The 15,635-nt window shown below is 36.9% G+C and overlaps 1 protein-coding gene across 1 annotated transcript in view; it reads left to right on the top strand.

Annotated features, from left to right (window-relative positions):
• The window catches only part of LOC128526363 (zinc finger protein 850-like), a 49,046-nt gene extending 34,833 nt beyond the window's left edge, over positions 1-14,213 (top strand). The window contains exon 5 of the mRNA XM_053498154.1: positions 12,020-14,213. Within this exon, the coding sequence (XP_053354129.1) occupies positions 12,020-12,706 (687 nt within the window). The 3' untranslated portion in view covers positions 12,707-14,213. The remainder of the gene's footprint in view (positions 1-12,019) is intronic.
• Positions 14,214-15,635: the final 1,422 nt, after the last annotated feature.

Here is a 15,635-nt window from a genome sequence, read left to right as displayed (position 1 = left end):
ATGGGATAAACTGTGTGGGGGCCAGTAATGTCAAAGATTTATCTGTTAATTCTTTGACAATACTGCTGCTTTTTGTTGGAAATTGTCAGACATAAAAAATGTGAAAAATATTTTCTGATGCAATGACTTCAATGTTGAAACCACAGTGTTAATGTGCATGAGAGGCTGTCCATGTCCTATTCTTACCTGCTGTTCATTTGGAGACCTACTCCCATGTGACCTTCCATCTAAAGTTAAATATAAATATGAAAATTTTGATTGTCATGTTGTCTAGTTTATTTTAATGTTTTAGCTTCATAAAGAAAACAGTAGGTTCTACATTCAACCTCTTAAAATTTCATAGCTACTAGGCTATTTATTAAAATTCATTAATATAGACAAACATTGTTTTAATGTAATTTTAAAAAATGCATCTTTTTAACATCATTACTTGTTTGTATTTATTCATTAAAAAAGTTACTTTTTCTAAATCAAAGTGACAAAAAACTACTCTAAGGCTAATAAATGTATTTTACGATTTGGTACATTATTTAATACAATGCAATATTTATTACAAAAACAGGATTTTTCTATCTCTGTAAATCACACTGATGTACAGTTATACCGAGTGCACTGAATGCTGTCTGTCACTATTATTAATCATTCATGTGTATAACTCTATGGTAGTAAATGCCATATGCACTGTGTAATGTTTTATATAGACAGTTAGGTTTTTCAATTAAAATGGCAATGGCATGATTGTTGTATAAAGTAGACTATAGGTTCATAGAGTCTGTATTAAGGGCTTCATTTTCACTAGAGGAAACAGCTGGTGTGATGAGGGTGAACACAGTGAAGATTTAACTGATTAATCCCTCAGGACATTTTGTAAACTGTATTTATGTGAAAGGACTGCACTGATGCAGATATAACAATTTATCGCACACACACCTTGCCTTAATCCTTCCTCTGTGATGGCGAATTGAAGACCGCGCTGAAAGACGGGAAGGAGCCGAAGTCTGTCACCACTTTCATATGGAATTTAAAGGGGATGATGGGCGATCACCAATTTGTGAGTAGTTTATGGAGAATTTTGTCCCTCAAAAAAATGGCCTAGCGATGCCTATGATGGAGTAATCGGATAAAAATTACTTTTGCTTAATTAAACAGCAATGTAAAATATAAAAGAGAAACGAAGCTTAATTGGTTTTCTTTTTAGAAAAATCTACTTTTTTTTTTTTTTTTTTTAATGCATGCAGCCATTTAAGTACTCGGTTATTTATTATTATTATTATTTTTTAATGTGATTCGTTATTCAGACAATTTATGTAATTCGTGAGCCTGACACCAGTGATTTCCAATCCGTTATTGTGTGTATATTAACACCCCCCATCTCACCTATGCAGTTTGACTATGCAAGGACCAACTTGCGGAAAGATGGGAACCTAATCACAGCTCCAAAACTCGCAGTGAATCATAATGAAGTGTACTTACGGCCACCGTGTGAAACCGCGCAGGTAGAATAATTATAAAGGTCTTGACTAAAACAACATGCATGAGGAATCACAAAGGAGTTTTAATTTTCTGCAGGGGAAAAGTACTGAACTAGTTAGTTTTATCAGAAAGTAACACTGTAATGTAACTGATTACTTTTTAAAGACAGTAATTTTGTAATTAATTACTTTAAAATGGAATGTCCCCCAACACTGGTCATAAAGCCTGTTGAATACATTCTTAATTCACAAGAAAAGCTCAGCTTTAAGTATGTTTCCTTTCTTCAGACATTACAGCATATATTGATCGAAAAAAGATTTTACAGATGCATACAACCCAGCACATCCACTCTGTATGAATCATATAAAAAGGGATACATTTGAAAAACAATTATTTCTTTAGTTCTTTATATCAATTATAACCCCTTAGTGACATTACGAAAGAAACACAAGATTATGTTAGTTTACCAGATCCTCGCAAATGCACCACCTGAAGTGCACTCCACACTAACTGCAATACATATAAGTATTTTCTGCAAAGCCATGAATGCTAAAAGATTTGGTTATGAAGCAGATTTAGCCATTTTTTTTAAAAATCTTTGTCTTAGAACAGGAGAGTTTTTGTGCCCAGTGCTGGAAAAAACATTAAAGGAACCGTATATTGTGTTGCAGCTGACAATCTTGCAGCTCATTCTCTTGGTGGACTTGTTAAAAGTTTTAATAGGCCTTACATTTGCAGGTTCTGCCTTGGACCACAGTTTGAATACTGTCGAAAGCAGGGAAAAGAATTTAAAAAAAAAACAAAAAAAGCCTATAAATTTCATGTCAAGACTAAAAGAGAAAATTTGCACATTACTACATTGTTATGGTGTCAAGTGAGCTTGTCCACTGACTGAAAAACTATTCTTATACATATTATTATATTATATTGGATCAAGGACTCCTTATGATGATCCAGCATGGCAAATACTTATGACATTGAAAGAAATGGTAGAGCTTACAGTGGCTCCTATCCACTCATGTGAAAGCTTATCTTGGTCTGGAAATTTCAGAGCATTTTCAGAGGTTGCAAGAAGTTTTTCCCAAGCTGAAACTAACATTTTGTAGCACTACCCTGCTTTGATAAAAGCTTTTGGTCCCATAGTTGGATTATGGACTATGGGCTTCGAGGCCAAACATAAGTTCTTTAAACGAGTACTCAGGTTCACAGGTAAAATGTTCAAGAATATTTTGTTGTCACTTTCAACAAAACATTTAAATAATGAGGGCCTACAGGTAAATGACATTATTCCTGCACTAATCGTAAGCAAAGTGTCATCTGTGCATCTGGAAGTACTAGATGATAGAATCTGAGAGTCTGTTAAGGAACTGTTCCTTTAGTTAAGCAGCATACAGTTTTGAAATGCTGTGACATACTAAGGGACACAGTATTTTACTGGAATTATCATGCCATATAGTTCCACCGGAGGTCTACCTGATTTTGTTGAGCTTATACAGACACGAATTTTGAAAACTACTTCATTGTAAAGAAACTCAGTGCCTGGTACCTGGAGCATTTTAGGTCTTTTCTGTTAGAAAGCAGTAAAGAATTGATTCTTGTTCATCACCATTGCCTTCAAGATTATTATCCACTGGCATCTTATTCTGTAGAGGGAAAGTGCATGGTTACACTAAAAAGACACATTTGTTGCAGTTTACCATAACAGTAAGTACCTTTTATATCTAAGGCAGCTGCATATGTCTACAACATCACTAATTATGTTCAAAGTAACAGCACTTACAATGTCAATCACAGACACAGTTTTCTACCAGTGTCAGTTGGAATTGTCTTTTTCTTGTTTTTTTGTTTTATAGCTAACTAAACATGGATTCAGTACACCTCAGGGTGATCTTTGAAAATTACTGTCTGATCAAAAAGCTTGCTTCTGGCTCCTTTTATTCTTTCTCCCTGTTTTTTATTATTTACTTTTTTAAAATAGCTTAGTCTTATTTCATCAAATAAGATTTAGTGGGTGGGAAAAACATTATGAATATTAGGGTGTTGGATTAAGGATAATATGAAAATAATGTTAATTTTAAAATATTTGAAATAATTAGTCTTATTGTGTGCATGGCTGGGGTAAATGGTGTAGGCCAAGACACTAAAATCTGGCCTTGCAAGCTTTGGCTTCAACAAACTTTGTTATTTCTGACACCATATCCACTGATTTTCTGACTTTGTGCTCAATGGAGAGAATAGCAAGTGCAGACAGCCTTTCTTAGGACATTGTTGACCTGAGGTGACTTGTGACTATGCACAGGCGTGAAAAACTTTTGTTACCTTTGCCAAAGATCCTATCCATGGCTTTGTGGTTTCATTTACATGTTAGACGTAAGTGCTAGCTAAAACCACTTAGTTAGGCTTAAGTCATGGGGCCCTGGCAGTTTGGGGCACTTGGTGCTCGCCTACGTTTGCCTAATGGTAACGCCGCCTCTGATGGCAGTAATTGTGACGAGGACAGGAGCTACAAGTGCCAGTTCAAAGGATGCTGCAATCATTATCGAGGGAGTGAAAGTTCTTACAGGCCTTGAAGGTTTTCCTAGGGTTTGCTGTCTCCTCCTTGGTTTGAACTATGCATTGAATCTCTATTATCCCAGGCATCTCAAGTATACCTTTGAGGTATTACTGAAACCTCTCTTGGAGCTGGATGCTTCAAAGCTGTCAAGCAAAGTCTAGTCACTTAGGTCTAAACTGCTGTTTTTTAAATTAGTTGGTTCCATGTTGCTACTTTTTTTAAAGTAATTATTTTGAACATTTTGTGCCTAGAAAGAAACACCAAAAAATTGTTCTGCAAACTTGAATCGTTCTCATTCTGTGTTAATTGGCATACCATGCACTGAGAGGCGAAAAATACATGAACACCAGTTCTGTGGATAGAGTGTTCACTTTGATGTTAGGTTAACTAATTCCAGTTTTAAAATGATGTTTCATATTTGGGTAAAACAATGTTTCATTTATGTAGTCTAAATATGCGGAAACCATGTTTGTTACATGAACTTTATTTTAAACAACCTAACTCCATTATGTATTTTGAACAGTTTGTGTCTAGAAGGTTACACAAAGTATGGAAATATTATAATGAGCCTTCATAGCATGACTGAGTATGCATTTGTTTTATTTATTTGGCAAATTATACTAATTGTTTTAATTAAATAAATATTTGAATCAGTGTTTGAATATTCAGCTATTAAAATTATTATAACTTCATTGTGACGGCCAAATACATTTTTAAGTGGACATACAGTAAATGCTTTATTGATTTAAAGACAGTATCAAGATTCTGTCAATCCTTACTGGGAATTTAATAAACAACAGTCAAATACTTGGGTAATTGCTATACTTTTGATTTGTGAATGCTATGTCAATAAAATATAATAAAATCATTATTTGACCAGATATGTAAATATTGGTTCGGGGTGGCTTAAATAAAGACATTCTCATGCTTGTTCCTTATGCCACATTCTTTTACATTAAAACTTCCATATTAAGTCTATAAAATTGCATCTTTTTGTATTTACAGCAAATACACATATTGAGCTTTTTAATTTTATAAGGTATAAAAATATATATATTTTTTAGTGTCTTAACGGCTTCGGTCTTCTTTCCAAATGAGTGCCCTGATCCTCCAGTAGGTGTCGCTGTGAGCGTTTCGGTCTCGTTCCTCCACACATTCCCAGAAGCAGAAGAAGCCGTGCTGCAGTGTTGCTGATTGATGAGCTGAGCTCTCCGACTCTACTAATCATCTTTACATTCCAATATTTCTGACAGGGTTTTACCCCCACAGTTCCATCTGATCCGTTGTGGGTGTATTTGAGGTGGTTAACTGCGTTCTGCTGTAAAGCTCAAGGTAAGTTACACTCGGCTAACAGTGGCTCAGTCCTAAATGGGCTTCTACTTCCTATGCTAGTGCGCTACACAGGCTGGTGTCCGCGCGGGTCTGAGTGTGTGTTCACACCTGTAGTCCGGTTCTCTTGGTTCGGACCCAAACACAAATTATACATATAACGTGGTGTCTTTGTGTATACTGTATATACAGGAAAAACATTTATAAGAATTTTAATACTAAATGTATTTCTACATATTATATATTGATATGTGATATTATAGTAATATACATTATAGTATTTTCTTTTTCTGAAGTGTGTATATATTTTTTATTCCCTATATATATTAAAAACTTAAATAAATAAATAAATGGCTATCAATAATTAAGCAATGGAAGCAGTGATCTTTATTTCTGTGATAGACTCCCCGCTCGCTCCTACGTCAGCCTGCCCGATCCGAGAGCACAAAAGTGTTCGATAGTCCAGCACGGCTGCGTTAAATGACAAGAGCGCTAAAAAACACATGAAATTTTGTTAATTTCACTATTGTTCGTTTGTGAACATTTCACATGCACTCTTGTCACATGCTGTTCTGTACTTGTTATTATCGATTTATTAGAATTAATGTTGATGTTGAAAATTGATTTTTTTTTTTTTTGCCACAGTGCGTGTCTCAAGTCTGATGCGGTGGACAGGCTTGCGTTATTTGCTAAAAACATGTAAAATACTGTCAGGCACCATTTTGATTTTATTTGGTATGTGGTTCACAAAATTGTTTTTCTTCAGTGATTAAAAAAATCCATTCTTTTTTTTCTATTTTTACAACTTTTTATTTTATAAAAAGTAATTTAGGTCTGCAGCTTGCATTTTACCAATCCCTCATACAATGGAGCAAAAAAGTACTTAGTCAGCCACCAATTGTGGAGGTTCTCCCACTTAAAAATGTGAAAGAGGCCTGTAATTTTCATCATAGGTATACCTCAACTATGAGAGACAAAATAATAAGAAGAAAAAAATCCAGAAAATCACATTGTAGGATTTTTAATGAATTAATTTGTAAATTGTTTACCTTGGTAAAATAAGTATTTGGTCACCTACAAACAAGCAATTTTGGATTTCTGGCTTTCACACACCTGTAACTTCTTCTTTAAGAGGCTCCCCTGTCCTCCACTCGTTAACTGTATTAATGGCATCTGTTTAAACGTGTTATCAGTATAAAAGACACCTGTCCACAACCTTAAACAGTCACACTCCAAACTTCACTATGGCCAAGACCAAAGAGCTGTCAAAGGATGCCAGAAACAAAGTTGTAGACCTGCACCAGGCTGGGAAGGCTGAATCTGAAATAGGTAAGCAGCTTGGTGTGAAGAAATCACCTGTGGGAACAATTATTAGAAAATGGAAGACATACAAGACCACTGATAATCTCCCTCGATCTAGGGCTCCACGCAAGATCTCACCCCGTGGGGTCAAAAAGATTACAAGATGTTAGGTTTTAAAATGTAGAAGAAGTGTGTCCGAGCTAAGTTTTAAGCTCAGAGAATTTCTTGTGTCCTCTGCACCTTGATACACTTACCAGTCCAAGCCCGATCGACCGAGAGAGACTAACAAACACACACACACACACACACGCACGCAGGCATGATTTCTGAAGATCTCTGTTTATTCTCAGCAAGGAGAGCACATTTAAACGGTGCTACGTCCCGAACATCAAAAGAACCAGTCATTAACATGTCAGTCATAGAGGGACCCGAAGACAGACAGGTGAGAATTGCATTCTCCTAATTAAACAAACGGGTTCTAGCAGACAAGAGCCATTTGGATGTATCCTCGTTTGGATACAGGATATAGAAGGTGTTACTGCATAACTCATGAGAAAGCACAATGAGGCGTCTTTTCTTAGAGCACAGGAATCTTCTTATTAGATTACATTGTCTAACAATACAGTGGAACCTCAGATTATGAGTAACGCGGTTTGCGAGTGTTCCGCAAGACGAGCAAAGATTTTTTTTTTAAATTTTGACTTGTAAAACAAGCATTGTCTTGGTTTACGAGTACCGAGTATCTTGTGTCACGCATGCGCTTCTTGTTTTGACGCCAAGCGTCATGTCATCACAACTGAGCAAACGTTTTTTTTCTTTCTTGTAGTTAATCGTCTCCCCTGCTGGGTGAATACACGCACACACGCACACTCAGAAACTCTGCAGGCACTAAGACCCAGCAGGGGAGGCGATATCACCTGTATCTTCCAGCTCTAACTCTGTCCATGGTCAATGTCCTCAGACGCTTGTAAATTGAATATTTAACAAGGCAGTGTTTTCATTTAATTTGTTTTTTTTGAAACTCTTCCAGTACCGTACTAACATGCATGACGTAGTTAGAACCTTTCCTCACTTACTGCCCATCCAAACGCTGCCTTCTCTACATCAGATGTCACAGATACAGAATCTTACAGTGAAAGTTGCCCCGAGAGAGAAATGAAAGCGGGCCGAGAGAGAAGCAAATTTTCAAACGATCTTGGTTCGTTTGCTGGTGCACGCTAAGGTTCAGATGGAAGCGTCATACTTGGTCAAATTAACCGCACTTACAGAGCAACCGCACCAAAGTTTGTTTTAATCATTTAATCATTTAATTATGTCAAGTCTGAACACACCAGGAAATATATCTGGGGTGGTAGCTCTTGGTGTAACAAACTACTAGTGTATATTACACTGTGTGTGTGTGTGTGTGTGTATATATACCGTAATATGCATTAAATAAAATTTAATTCTGAACTGACAGATTTCATCTCAATACTTTGTTATATACCCTTTGTTGGCAATGACGGCGGTCAAATGTTTTCTTTAAGTCTTCACAAGGTTTTTACAAAATGCACAAATGTTTACGGGAACAATAACAGCTTGGTGGTACGAAATTTCATCTCATCAGATTGCAAAATTAGTGCATATTTTCAACAAACAATTAAATTCACGATAAACCACATCAAATAATGACTTCTTGTAGAGTTTTCACTATAGTACAAGCTAAAGAGACTTTACAGACTAATTTATTTTTTTTTATATTGCCAATTTCCATCCTGTCCCAACTTTTTTGGAATTTGCGTTGTAGCTTTATATTCACACATTCAGACTATTGTCGGTCCAAATGCGGCAGCAGATTGGCAGAAAGATAGAGTAGAATATTAATACTTCCTGGTGCACACAGAATTTAAATTTCAATTCAATTCAATTTTATTTATATAGCGCTTTTAACAATGGTCATTGTCCCAAAGCAGCTTCACAAAAAAAAAAATTAAAGATTTTTTTTTTTTTTTTTTAGAAAAGAAAAGAAAATATTTGGAAGTGTGTATGTGTGAGAAAAATGTGTCTAGATAATAATGAAATGAATGAATGATGAATGAAATGTCTCTGATGAGCAAGCCAAGGGTGACGGCGACAGTGGCAAGGAAAAACTCCCTGAGATGGCAATAGGAAGAAACCTTGAGAGGAACCAGACTCAACAGGGAACCCATCCTCATCTGGGTGATAACAGATAGAAATAACATCAAGTGTGTTGTGCAGGTGAAAGTTCAATATAACAGAAGTTGTGTAGATTCAGTTCAGCAGTAAGTGCAGAGGGCAGATGGGGTCAGGATCACTGAAAGCACAGGAGCAGGATGTGTAGCTCCAGCCATCATAAAGCAGAATCTAGCTGGAGCAGGTCCTTCTCAAGATGCCTTAGAAACCTCGCAGGGTTGGCCTTTGTCTACTGAAGCTGGCACAATCTCCAGATGCCTCAGGATGGGTAGAAAAATACAGAAAAGATGGAGAGAATTAGCGTAGTTGCCATTCAGGATAGGTGTGCTGGAGTATGAGGTTATGGGATGAGTTACGCGTATGCCAGATTAAAGAGATGCGTCTTGAGCCTACTTTTGAATTGGGAAACCGTGTCTGCTCCCCGTACAGTGTCTGGAAGGCTATTCCAAAGCTTTGGAGCCAAATATGAAAATGCCCTGCCCCCTTTTGTAGATTTTAAAATTCTGGGAATTACCAGAAGTCCGGAGTTTTGTGATCTTAAGGGACGTGGTGGATTATAGTGTATCAAAAGACTGGTTAGGTATGAGGGAGCTAAACCATTTAAAGCCTTGTATGTAAGTAGTACTATTTTGTAATTAATTCTAAATTGAACAGGTAGCCAGTGCAGGGATGATAATATAGGTGTTATATGATCATATTTTCTGGATCTAGTGAGAACCCTGGCGGCTGCATTTTGGACTAACTGTAGCTTGTTTATTGAGGATGCAGGACAACCACCTAGTAATGCATTACAATAGTCCAGTCTTGAGGTCATGAATGCATGAACTAGCTTTTCTGCATCAGATACGGATAGGATACTCCTAAGTTTGGCAATATTTCTAAGATGGAAAAAGGCTATTTTTGTGATATTGGAAATATGATTTTCAAAAGACAAGTTACTGTCTAATATTACGCCCAGGTCTTTTACTGTTGAGCTAGTAGTAACAGTACATCCTTCTAAACGCAGGCTGAATTGTGAAAGCTGTTGTGTGTTGGTTTTTGGGCCGATGAGCAATATCTCTGTCTTATCTGAATTTAGTAAAAGAAAGTTATTGGTCATCCAATCTTTTATGTCCTGGACACACTCTGTTAATCTAGACAACTTGGGTATTTCATCTGGTTTTGTTGAGATGTATAATTGGGTATCATCAGCATAACAATGGAAACTAATCCCATGCCTTCTAATGATGTTTCCCAGGGGAAGCATGTAAATTGAGAACAGGAGAGGTCCTAAAACTGACCCTTGTGGGACCCCATATTTCACTGGCATTACATTAGACGGTACTCCATTTAGATCTACAAAATGGTATCGATCAGACAGATATGATCTAAACCATTTTAATGCCTGCCCCTGAATACCTATATGATTTTGTAGGCGATCTATGAGAATATTATGATCTATGGTGTCGAATGCAGCACTTAGATCAAGTAAGACTAGTATTGAGATGCAGCCTTGGTCTGAAGCTAAAAACAAGTCATTTGCAATCTTAACTAGTGCAGTTTCTGTACTATGATGGGGCCTGAAACCTGACTGAAATTCTTCTAGGATGTTGTTTTCCTGCAAGAATGTGCATATTTGAGCTGATACTACTTTTTCTAATATTTTTGATATGAACGGAAGGTTTGAAATCGGTCTATAATTTGTTATTTCATTCGCGTCCAAATTAGATGTTTTAAGAAGCGGCTTAATGACTGCCAGCTTCAAAGGTTTAGGGACGTGACCTAGATATAATGAAGAATTAAAAATGTTTAGAAGTGGCTCTCCAACTGTAAGCATCACTTCTTTTAAAAATCTGGTTGGTATTGGGTCTAACAGGCACGTTGTTGATTTAGCTGAGATGATAAGTTTATACAGCTCTTCCTGTCCTATACCTGTAAAGCACTGAAAATCTAAATGTGAAGCTCTAGGCTGAACTAGATCATGAGATGCTATTAGAGGTTGAACCTCTGTTATTTTCTTCCTTATGCTATCGATTTTTTCATTAAAGAAGTCCATAAAATCTTCACTACTAAAATGTTGTGGAGTACTCTCTGCAGGCATCTTAGGTTTTGTTAGGCAGGCTACTGTACTAAATAAGAACTTGGGATTGTTTTGGTTTCTTGCTATCAGTTGGCTAAGATGCTTGGTCCTAGCGGTTTTTAGAGCCCGTCTATAGCTGCACATACTGTCTTTAAACGCAATTCGAAAAACTTCTAATTTAGTTTTTCTCCATTTTCGCTCAAGGTTACGGGTTGCTCTCTTTAGGGCACGAGTATGACTATTGTACCAAGGAGCAAGTGTTTTATCTCTGACTTTTTTTAATCTGATGGGAGCAACAGTGTCTAATGTACTGGTAAAAATAGTACCCATGCTGCTGGTCACTTCATCTAGATCGTCTGCATTTAGGGGTCTAATAAGAATTTGGGACAGATCCGGTAGATTACTTGTGAATCTGTCTTTAGTAGTCGGATTCATATTTCTAACAAATCGATAACGTGGAGAGACGCAGCTAATCTGTTCTACGGGTAGAGTATATATCAGGAGGTGATGATCTGTGATATCATCACTTTGAGGTAAAATCTCTATATTAGTGACATCTATACCATGAGATATAATTAAATCTAGTGTATGATTATACCGGTGAGTTGATCTATTTATATTTTGTTTAACCCCAAAGGAATTTAGTAATTTAATTGTAATTTTTTTTTGTGCCAATTTAGTAATTTAATTGTAATTTTTTTTTTTTTTGTGCCAAAACCTGTTTTCAATGCACTTTTATCAAACTCCCGTCTAGATTCCATTCCAACAATATCAAGGTAAATGATGTGGTTTAGGAAGAAAAGACCAAATATGAGGTGACGTCATCGTGTTCCAAACTGAAAAGTGTATTTGTGCGTTTATTTGTTAGCATGATTGCATAGTGATTTTTCTGTTACCAATACGTGGTGTCCTGTTTTCGTTCATATTGTGTGTGAATACATCCTTCCACAGGAGCTCCGGCCATAATGAAGTCAGAAAACATTGAATTTGAGATTCTGCAGCCAACGGAGAGCTCCAGTAGACACCAAAGTTCATCTGGTCCTGTTTACACCGAAACCTCTCACAGAGAAGCGCAAAAACAAATTCATCAGTGTCCTCACTGTGGGAAGAGTTTCAGTAATAGAAGAAATCTCAAGACGCATGAGGTCGTTCACACCGGAGAGAAGCCGTATCACTGCTTAGACTGCGGGAAGAGTTTCACACAGAAGGGTAATCTCCAGCAGCACCAGCGCATTCATACAGGACAGAAGCTGTATTGTTGCTCAGAATGTGGGAGGAGTTTTACCCAGAGGGGTACGCTTCACCAACACCAGCGTGTTCACACTGGAGAGAAGCCGTATCAGTGCTCACAGTGTGGGCAAGGTTTCGCTGCGAGTAGTAGTCTCATGAGACATAAGCGTATTCACGAGGGAGAGGAGCGCTATCAGTGCTCAGAGTGTGAAAAAAGTTTCACCATCATCAGTAATCTGATACGACACCAGCGCGTTCACACTGGAGAGAAACCGTATGAATGCTCACAGTGCGGAAAAGGTTTTACCGACAACAGAAATCTGACGAAACATCAGCGGATTCACACAGCAGAGAAACTGTATCGCTGTGAGGAGTGTGGGAAGACGTGTAAAAGAAAAGACAATCTCCAAGTCCATCAACGCATTCACACAGGAGCCAAACCCTATTACTGCACAGAGTGTGGGAGAAGTTTTGGTAACCTAGGCAACCTCAAACAACACCAGCTTGTTCATACAAGAGAGAAGCCCTATGAGTGCACGAACCAAGAGGGAGAGTTTCATCTCTAGCATTCTGACAGGGGAAAAGTGCAAGATCAATACAGATTCATTCACACAGTTAAAAATAAGGACAAGCTGAAGTTTCATACACAGAGACTGTGAATAGTGGCTGTTTAAATGCTTATTACGGGCCACCTTGTGCAATTATAAAAATGATTTTGTGCAATAATTTAAGAAATTATGAATTTAAATAAATTATAAAAATGTATTCATTTTAGTACATTTTAATGTAATGCATGTACATTTGGTAACAGTTCCTTGTATATTTCTAATAAATAATATATGTTGTTTTCCCTGATGTTAGGACATGTACCAAAATATGTAAAGTCACTTGCATTAATGATTGATATTTTGTTGTTTCCTTTCTAACATTTGACATGTTTAGTATTTCCAGTATTGTTAACAAATTCTAATGTTAATTTGTCTCACACACGCACACACAACTATACACAGTACAACATGCAGTGCAATGCTTCTTACAGCTGTCTTGACCAAAGACAAAGTATGGATGAGAATGACACAAATATTAATATTCACAAAGTCTGCTGCTTCAGGATTCAGTTTAAACTTTTTATATTTGTTTTTAGTGCAGTTAATGGCCTGGCACCTTCTTACTTGTGTGAGACAGTAAGTTTCTACCAACATAGAGCTTTACGTTCTGCTGATCAAAACCACTAGTGGTCTTTCAGTTGAGGCCGGTGTTCTGTCGATTTATGCTGCCTTGTCGAAAAATGCAACCATAGCACAAATCGATAGCAGAGCCTATCGATTTATGCTACCGCATCACTACAACAACACTGTGGACGTTCAGTGTTATTAGAAGAGCTGTTTGTGTTTTTTGGCATTATCATAAATTTAATCAAAAACGCATGTTATCACGTGCGTAAGCATTTATGCATGAACTACTCTGTGTACTGAATAGTGCTGCACACATATGATAACCACAAGATATTTAAGTATACAAAAAGATGTAAACGTAGGTGTTTAAATTTTAGACCCTGAACCATTTTTTTCTTTCCTCAACCTTATGGCTCATTCATGACAATTTATGCAGAAACTCAAATGTTTCAGTAAAATTAAGCAAAGAAAAACGGTTTAAACTCACCGTCAACCGAAGTCTCAGCACCAAGGTAGTATGAATTTATGGCAGTGGAGATAGAGTGTAAACTTGTGGGACTGCGCATTCGCAGATCCGGTAGTTAGCACAACTCGATGGGTAGCATGTTTCGATGGAACACCGGTCCTAAACTCTTAAACTCCTAAACCATTCCTCCTGAGTTACATTATATTACTGATCTGCCTCTGTTTAAAGCAAAACTTAAAACTCATTTATTTTGATTTTTAAAAAAATGTATGCGCCACTTTTTCTTTTGTCATTTATTTTAATGCTGTGAAGCACTTTGGTTCAACTAAGGTTGCTGTAAGGTGCTATATAAATAAATGTTGAGTTGAGTTCAGTCTGTCCCTGATGTTTTTCCTAGAGAGAAGTGTGGGTTTTTTGCTGCCCTTCTTGAACTGTATGAAGGTGAGCGATACTATTTGTCATGCATCATGTCAACAATAAAGCACCCCGAGACCATTTATGTGTGGGGTTGCTTCTCAGCCAAGGGAGTGGGCTCACTCATAATTTTCCCTAAGAACACTCACTCATTCACGCTCACTTATCATCTATACAGGTTTATTTTGTATTCAGGGTCACAGGTATGGCGTTATATTCATGCCACAATCCTGACCTCACAGTTTTGACAATTTTTAGAGCAGAATCTTGTAACTGGAGGAGACAGGAACCTTGAACAGAAGACACTGATAAGACAGAAGTTTTAATATAACGGGATTGCGGATTTGAGGAGACGCCAATCTCAACCGCGTATAAAGTAAAATACAGTGAGTTTGAGAAGCATAATAGACCCTTCAGATTTTGCCTTTTTTAGGGGTTTAATTTTCAAATGATTCAGCTATGTCAGACACAATAAGGCCTTGTTCACACGGGCGTTAAGTTTTTGGATAAACGAACGTGCTCTGAACGTCCTAGACTTTTGTATTGTGTTTTATAGTGGCGATCGATTGACATCACTCTCATTGACTCCTATGTGTAGGAAACACTCGCCGCTTGATCCGCGCTCACCGGACGCTACGAACACAAGAAAAACGCTCGATTTTAACACCCGTGTGAACAAGGCCTAACATAATTGCGAAGTCAAAACATGTTAAGGAGATTTTGTAGCAAAATTTCAGGTTTATTTTAAGGTGTAAACTTTTAACAATTAACTCAAAAAATTCAAGACCAAATTTTATTATAGAAACAACCACATTCTAACCCACAAGATCAAAAATGCAAAACTCCCAAAAAGCTGGAAAAAAATTCTGAACTGGTCAGAAAGTAGCTCAAAACAAGCTAATGCTGTAAAAAAAAAAAAAATTTCTTTTTCAGCATGGGTTTATATGGGTTGATATTGCCCTCCTCATTGCTTTGTCCTATCCAATTTGTTGTTATTTTTTGGTATATTATAATTTATTCAGCCCCCTGATGTCATTGTGCTATGTCCTTTGTTACTAAGGGGTACTGAAAGTGGTACAATTAATATCAACTAAACACATAATGTATCAATTTGTTACTTGATATCAATAATAGAAGTATTACATTCAATAATAAACAATCATATAAATAACAAATAATCAGACTCTAAAGCCAAAGCACAGTGAATTAATATCAGGTTTTACATTTTTTTAAACAAACACAAAGGTTTTTTTATTTAGATTATATTAAACAAATAAACCCTTCTGTACACTCGCACCTGTAAAGGTAAAGTCCCACCTGAGTGCACCAGTAGATGATGCTGTGTGAGCGTGTACATCACACATTCAGCACAAGAAGACAACTTCAATTTCCCATGACTTTCCACACTAACACCTCTCACAGACAAGTGCACAGAGGTAC

Source organism: Clarias gariepinus, chromosome 6 (assembly GCF_024256425.1).
Source record: "Clarias gariepinus isolate MV-2021 ecotype Netherlands chromosome 6, CGAR_prim_01v2, whole genome shotgun sequence".
NCBI lineage: Eukaryota > Metazoa > Chordata > Actinopteri > Siluriformes > Clariidae > Clarias > Clarias gariepinus.
This window is presented reverse-complemented; position numbering and strand designations above follow the sequence as displayed.